The sequence below is a fragment of the Alligator sinensis genome, unplaced genomic scaffold, assembly GCF_000455745.1.
Source record: "Alligator sinensis unplaced genomic scaffold, ASM45574v1 scaffold880_1, whole genome shotgun sequence".
Taxonomy (NCBI): Eukaryota; Metazoa; Chordata; order Crocodylia; family Alligatoridae; genus Alligator; species Alligator sinensis.
Genome location: NW_005843412.1, coordinates 26,843 through 34,452, shown reverse-complemented (window position 1 = coordinate 34,452; position 7,610 = coordinate 26,843). Strand labels below are relative to the sequence as shown.

The 7,610-nt window shown below is 60.6% G+C and overlaps 1 protein-coding gene across 1 annotated transcript in view; it reads left to right on the top strand.

The window, feature by feature from the left end:
• CTSK (cathepsin K) overlaps nt 1–4,436 on the top strand; it is a 10,055-nt gene extending 5,619 nt beyond the window's left edge. The window contains exons 3-9 of the mRNA XM_025195138.1: nt 1,051–1,177; nt 1,580–1,702; nt 1,802–1,957; nt 2,081–2,299; nt 2,815–2,980; nt 3,433–3,538; nt 3,705–4,436. Of these exons, the coding sequence (XP_025050923.1) occupies nt 1,051–1,177; nt 1,580–1,702; nt 1,802–1,957; nt 2,081–2,299; nt 2,815–2,980; nt 3,433–3,538; nt 3,705–3,804 (997 nt within the window). The 3' untranslated portion in view covers nt 3,805–4,436. The remainder of the gene's footprint in view (nt 1–1,050; nt 1,178–1,579; nt 1,703–1,801; nt 1,958–2,080; nt 2,300–2,814; nt 2,981–3,432; nt 3,539–3,704) is intronic.
• Nucleotides 4,437–7,610: the final 3,174 nt, after the last annotated feature.

Genomic DNA, 7,610 nt, shown 5'->3' with positions numbered 1-7,610 from the left:
CAGGAAAGGTCACAACATTGGGGTTCCTGTGGCCTTTTCCTGGCTGACAGGTCATGGGGGACCTTGACCCTTCCCCTGCACTAGTTGAGGCAGCGCGGGGGCAGCTGGGATCCCGCAGATCCTGGGACCCGGGCTTGCCAGAGCCTGACAGCAGCCCCTGGGGTCCTCTGGGCTTGAAGAGAGGGTTGGCACTTGCCTGGAGGAGCCTAGAAGGGCAGAGGGGAAACTCAGGCACAGACCAAAGGTGCACCTTGTCCAGGATGACTGTGAGCACCTTGCCAAGTGGAGAGCTCAGGCGTCCGGCGTCCTGGGGCTGGCCGAGACCAGCAGGGATCCCACTGGCTGGGGTGGGGGGAAGGATGGAGGGGCACTGGCTTTGCCTCTCTCCAATACCATGGCGGGGGGCTGATTCCTGGGTTCTTCCTTGGTGCCTTGCTGTGTGACCCTGCCCGCTCTGTGCCTCAGTTTCCCCAATTGTCAGCAGAGGCCCCGGCCAGCACAGAGCACCCGCAGCCGTGATTCCCAGCTGCCTTGGGTGCAGCTCAGGCCCTTCTCCAAAAATCCTAGCCCGCATGCACACAGGGCCTAATGCAAACCAGCTGCTGTGTGCACGTGACACCGGCTCTCTCCCCGCTGGCACAGGGCCAGGGCGGGGGGGCTGGCCCCGGAGGGGCAGAAAGGGGGGTCTGTCACCGCTGGCTCTTTGCCAGAGGTTCAAAGATTCGCGGCTGCCTCTTGGCCTGGCCTGCCTGAGGCCCCACGTAGGCAAACCGGGAGCACTGGGTTGAGCAAGAAGCAAGAGTCGTGGCCCCTTCATCCCCCATCCCAGACCCGGCAAACTTGTTGCATTAGTGACCTGTTCCCTCGGCTGGGGGTAATTCAGCCCCTTGGCCTCTGCCTGCAGCCCAGACCTTAGCAGGCAGCAGTAGGAGGCTCTTATCCACTCTCCACCCCAGCCTCTAGCAGAAGCTTGTGGCCCACCCAAGGGTCCTGCAGGCCCAATGCTTGGTAGTAGCTAAAGGGTCTCATTGCTCCCCCCGCACCTGGCAGGATGTGGTGCGTCGGCCTCTTTGCTCTGCTGCTCCCAACTGCAGCCGCCCTGCTGCACCCGGACCCGGCGCTGGACGCCCAGTGGGAGCTATGGAAGAAAACCCACAGGAAGCAATACAACGGCAAGGTACGGGGGGGGAGCAAGGGGGATGGAGATGGGAGTGCGGGTCCCAGCTGGGGGCTCTGTGGTGGAGCCCCATGGAGAGCAGTGAGGCGGATGCCAGGACAGGCTGCAGGGCCGGGGGCTGGTCGGTTTGGAGGGGAAAAACCCCAGCGGTGGGGGAGGGGGGGGTCATAAGGGGCAGATGGGGCTAGGTATCAAGCCGGCATTGGTGCCAAGGGAGGTTAGGTCACCTCTGGTGCCAGGCTGGGCTGGGCGAGCCAGGCTGAGGATGCCAGGAGCTCAGTCCAGGGGGGATTTAGGATCCCTCCCAGCCCTGCCCCTCCTGTTGGGGACTGCATTGGGGACTCCCAGGCCAGAGGGTGACCCTGGGTGGCCGGGCCTGAGCCCTCCTTGCCACCCCCGCAGCCGGACGAGCTCTCGCGGCGCCTGGTGTGGGAGAAGAACCTGCGCTACATCGGCACCCACAACCTGGAGGTCTCACTGGGGCTGCACACCTATGAGCTGGCCATGAACCACCTGGGCGACATGGTAGGTGTCCCCCCGACTCACACCCTTCTGACCCCCGGGACTCAGGGCTGTTCGGGCTGACGTCTGTGCATGTGTCCGTCTGTCCTTCCCCCTCCCCAGACCAGCGAGGAGGTGGTGCAGAAGATGACGGGGCTCAAGGTACCGCTGTCCCGGCCCCGTAGCAACGACACGCTGTACGAGCCCGACTGGACGGAGCAGGTGCCGGACGCCGTGGACTGGAGGAAGAAGGGCTACGTGACGCCCGTGAAGAACCAGGTATGAGGGCTGCAGGAGGGGGCGGTGTCCAACCGGGATTGACACCCGTTCAAGTCCGGCTCGCGGAGATGGGGGTGGCCCTCCCCTTCCCTGGCCCCGCCTCTGACCCCAGGCTCTGGACAGGGTCAGTGCGGGTCATGCTGGGCCTTCAGCTCGGTGGGGGCCCTGGAGGGGCAGTTGAAGCGGCGGATGGGGAAGCTGCTGTCGCTGAGCCCCCAGAACCTGGTGGACTGCGTGACCAACAACGACGGCTGCGGTGGTGGCTACATGACCAACGCCTTCGAGTACGTGCACACGAACCGCGGCATTGACTCTGAGGACGCCTACCCCTACGTGGGACAGGTGGGTCCTGGGCTCCAGCCGTGGGGGATTGCGCCAGGCCCAGCCGTGCCCCCTGGCCCAGGGGAGACTCTGGAGCCCAGCAGCTCCACGCCCCAGGCCCTGGCCCCATAATATCCTGGGCCCTGCAGGAATCCAGGCCAATCACAGCGCATGGCATGGCTGGCAGGAGGGGGAGTGGCTAGTGCCAGCCAGTTGGGACACAACTGGCTTCCTCCCAAACTTTCCAGTTCCCAGCAGGTGGTGGGAGGATGCGAAGCTAGCATTGGCCAATCAGGAGGCAGCTGATGGGAGGGGGGTGGAGCCTGCATTGGCCAATTAGGATGCAATTGGTGGAAGGGGGTGGAGCCGGCATTGGCCAATCAGCATGCAGCTGGCTCCCTCCCAAACTTTTCCCCAAACTTTTTTTTTCCCTTGGCTGCTAAAAATTGTTTTTTTTCCTATCGGGACCCCCCCCCCAAAAGCCATGAAACGCTTTGAAATTCCCCTCCTTACCAGTGCCCCTGTCACCCCCACAGGACGAGAGCTGCATGTACAACCCGACTGGGAAGGCAGCCAAGTGCCGAGGCTACCGGGAGATCCCGGAGGGGAACGAGAAGGCACTGAAGCGAGCCGTGGCCCGGGTTGGGCCTGTGTCGGTGGGCATCGACGCCAGCCTGCCCTCCTTCCAGTTCTACAGCAGAGGTAGGGGCCGCGGGGGTGATGGGCCCAGCTCCTCCCGCTCTGGGGTTGGGTTTGCTCAGTGGTAGGAAGGGCCCCAGGGTCATCACTGCTGTCACCCTCTGTGCCCAGCCCTGGCTCCATCTGGCTCATGGGACCTACAGCATCATCACATCTCTAGGCGCCTTCCCTGTCACATCACTCCCACAATGGGGAAACCAAGGCATGGGAGGGAAGGGGGAACACAGCTGTATCCTGCTCAACCTTGCTGCATCCGAGCTGGCACAGACGTGTCTTAGCCACCTGGTGGGCACTTGCTGGGGCAGGTTGTCCCAGCTCTGCTCCTGCTCTGCTTCCTGCCCTTTGAAGCCCGGGGCGGTGCCAAGACCCTGGTCTGGGTAGGTCGGGGGCTGGACAGAGAGCTGCCGTGCACGAGGCCAAGTGAGTGACACCCCCATCTTCCCCCTCCTCCCCAGGCGTGTACTACGATGAAAGCTGCAATGCTGAGAACATCAACCATGCGGTGCTGGCCGTGGGCTACGGGACGCAGAAGGGCGCCAAGTACTGGATCGTCAAGAACAGGTCGGGTGGGCAGGGAGGCTGGAGGGGAGGCTGGGTGAGCCAGGTGCCTGGCAAGGGCAGTTTATTACCCCATCATTGCCCTTTTGATCCCTGGGTGCAAACTGGACCCCTGCCCCCGCCACGTTGGGGAAGCTGTGAGCTCACTTCTGCCTTCCCTGTCCCACAGCTGGAGTGAGGAGTGGGGTAACAAGGGCTACGTCCTGATGGCCCGAAACATGGACAACGCCTGTGGCATCGCCAACCTAGCCAGCTTCCCCAAGATGTGAATGCTGCGCTGGCCCTGGCCCCGGCCCCGTGCTCATGTCGCCGGCTTCTGCTCTGCTTCATCCCCATCCTCACCGTCCACTCTGCACCTCCAGCAACATGAGAATGCGCCTCCCCTCCAGCCGGGGAAGCTGCTCTCTCGGCTCCCCGAGAGGTAGGGTGAAAGGACCGGTGTCTGCAGGGCCAGGAGGTGAGGGGCAGACTGAGCATTTCTCCAGGAGCAGAGATTCGGGCCCCGGAGGGGTTTGACTCCCTGCCCCTTCTTTGGACCTGCCCCGTGGAGCCAGCACCTTTCATCCCATGCATGCAGCCAGCCGCAGCCACCAGCCGTGCCTATTTCTGAGACCCACGTGGAGCTGGAGGGCTGGACCCAGGTTCTGAGGCCTCCCCAGGGCCCAGCAGTCAGTGGGAAGAGGTTGCAGGGTGCCTGCACCCTGGAGAGCTTCTGTGGATGGCTTTCTGTTGCTCTGTCCCGTGGGACCTGGGGTGCAGCAGAGCTAGTCTCCTGTGGTCCCGGGCAACCTCTGTATTCCTCCCTCCGCGATGTGGCGGGTTCGTGTGAGACTGACATGACCGTATTGTGAATAAACGCAGTGGGGAGAAGCTGGCATCTGCCCGTGGTTGTCTCTGTGTCCCATCCTGACTTGCTGAGCGGTGTCATCACAGATTTATCAGCCTTTAGTTTAGAAGGGACCTCAATAGACCAGCAAGTTCCTCCACTGGGGAAGGAGAGTCCAGACCACCCTAGCCAGCTGCCCCGGGGCTTGGCTAGCCCCTCGGTTGGAAGGTTTTCCCCACATCCAACCAAAATTGTTTCTACCAATTCAGCTGATTTCTTGGGCCCTTCTTCACAGCTGTGGAGGAAAACCTACCAGCATCCTCTTTGCACCAAAACATCTCGGTATGGGGGACACAGATCTAGTGTCATCTCCCCCTCCCCAAACGCTGCCTTTCCAAATGAAACAAACCCTGTCTTCATCAGCCCTGGCTCCTAAACCTCCTCCTCATGTCATTGTCCTCTGGGAGTGTGGCTGCAAGGTACAGAATCTACCCTGTCAGACTAACACAGCTACCACCTCTCCATTAACATCCAGTGCCTGCCCAGCACTGGACCCAGTGCCCCTGGTGCACCAGTCCAGACCTTGTGGCAGGGTGTGGGGTTGGCTGGGACAAGGAGGTACTCTACCCAGCTCGGCCCCCAACTGAAATGGTTTCCCCCCCACCAAAAAAGTGTCCGATTTTCATGGAAAACATTGAATTTGGGACATTTAAAAACACAGATTCCTGGAACCTGAAGGTCCATCCTGGCAGGCTGCATCTGGGAGTCCCATCTCCTTTGCTGGTGGGGCTCTCACCTGGACTTCGTTTCCCACAATGCACCACAGTCCAGAGACCATGGTGGATCATGGGACATATAAACCAAGCAGGGGGCAGTCTCATAGAGGCAAGGAAGGGCTGAGACATGCTGCCCTTCCAGTCTGAGCAGTCCCGAGTAGTTCTCCCCTCTGAAGTATTGGCATTACCTTGGCACTGGGGAAGTTGACAATTACATACCAGTTTTATGTGCACCTAAATCCCCAGGTCCTGGAGTCATGTGCTCCCCAGTGGGGATGCAGCATAGGCCAAAGTGGGGGTGCTTCCTGCAGGCGTGACTACCCCTGGATGCATAAGTCACGGCTGCAAGAGCCTTGTGTGGGCAAGGACATTTGGAGGTGCAATCAATTTGTCCTTTCGTCTGGGCTGCAGGGTTGTGTCCACACATCTGACCTGGCAGCCGCAGCAATTCATCCTGCAGGGCTGGAGACCATGTGCTGCTCATCCAACTTCTACTTGCGCCTATCCCGACCCTAAGAGCTCACGGGGCAGCACCAGGCATGAGGACCCCAGCTCCAGCCAGCAGCTTTGCATTGACCTGGGAATGTGACTGGTGTGACCATGATGGCGCAATGCAGAGATTGGGGTGGGGTATTAGAGAAGGGCATCCAGCTCCTTGCCGCGTGGCCCCCCTGCTCACCTGGTTCTTGGACTCGGGCTGGTGGAAGGAGGAAGGGAAGGAGGTGGCCCTTCCCTTTCTTGGCATCCCACACTCCTTCCCCCTGCCCCAGCTGAGCCCTGCCTGGTTCCTCTTTTGGGTGGTGGGAACAGCTGGGTCCGTGAGAGAAATGGGGATGAAGAATGAGGCTGAGGGAAGGGGAAGGGAGGAGAGACAGTGTCCAAAAGCAGAAGTGGGTGCCTCCAGCTGCAACCCCAGAAGCCACTGGCATTGTTCTTGCTGATGACTGCTTTCCTGGTACAGCTGAGCTCAGCTCAGCCTCTGGGTGAAAACACATTAACCATGTGGCTAGCACCCAGCCTGCGGGCCTCCCAGGTGGCCCCCAACCCTGAGAGGAGGTTTGAAAGCTTTTCTCTTCTAGGTAGTCCCTTCCCTTTCCCATTTTGCACCTTTACGGCCCAACGTTTGCAAGCTTCTCCTTGTGACTACAAGTACTGGGGCCAGATCCTTGGTTTAGCTGGGAGCTGAGGTCCTCAGGGGATCACGTGACTCCAGGACCTGGGGATTTAGGAAGAACGTGCCTGTTACCCTGATGCCCGGCTGCTGGACCGAAGCTAAGCATTTAACTGGGTTCTGAAGGGGACTGGACACGTTCACACAGGGCTGGGAGGGGGTTCAACAGGTCCCCAGGTCAGTGATGCTGGGAGCTGTAGAGGGGAGAGGGGCAGGGGACAGATCAGTCGGGATAGGCCCTGCTTCAACAATCTCCCCCTCGCATCCACTCGGTGCCCCAGTGAGAGCCAGGCCTGTTATGCATTGGCGGTGGGGCTGAGGCCTAGTAGGAATGATGATGGTTGGAGGGAGGCCAGACAGACCCTTGGGGCATCCCTTCCAGCCTGGGTGGTCCCCGTACCCCCAACACCAGCTGGGCTGAAGGTCCTGCCAGGCTGTGCCGTGGCTGCAGACCCTTCACACTGAGACACTTGGTTCCTATCTCGGGGCTGCTGAAGTTGGGCACAGCAAGAGCCACCGTCTGCACTCGGAGAGGAGCGAGATGGAGCCTCTTGCCCAGGGGTTGGGGTCCCACTCCCGGCAAACTGGCCAAGGAGCAAGTCTGCAGGAGAAGCAGGGGGCTTGGTTCTACCTCAGCAGATCTGCCCCCTCACCTTGATCACCGACAGGCCCATGCCAAAGGGATTGTTGTGCCAGGTTGGTCAATGCCAAGAACTCAACTAACGGCCCCAACTGGCTTAGGAACAGGTTTGTGTGATGTGGCCGCCTGCAAGAGCTGGGGTCTGGTCTCATCCACCCTGGAGGCCCCTTCCAGTCTGGGATGCCATGTCCAGAGCTCAAAGCGAGGGGCTTTGCTGCTTGCCCCAGAGAGCCAAGCTCCAAGCCGTCAGCACTGTGTCCTCTGCAGGTTGGCTGCTATGGCGGGGGGTGAGTTTTATTGAATTGACTTTTAACTTAGACACTGGTTCTCAGAGCAGTGCCTGGACCAAGCCACCTTCCCACCGAGCTCATCATACCAGGCTCCTCTGACCACCTAGAGAGAGCAGGCTCTCAACTCTCCAATGCTCCACAGAAACTGTTATGGGTTGTGTGGTAAAGCCTACAGCTCTGCACCAGGACTGAATGTGCCAGGCCTTATTGGTCCAGACAGGCTGAGCAGGCCTAGTCTGTGTCAGTGCCTGGAGGGGAGACCACCTTGAAATCCCAGGTACCCAGGGCCCAAGCCAGGGAGCTGAGGCTGAATAGGTGTCTGGCTGGGGTCATCTGAGCCCAGCACTCTTCCTGCCTAGGCAGGGGGCGGGC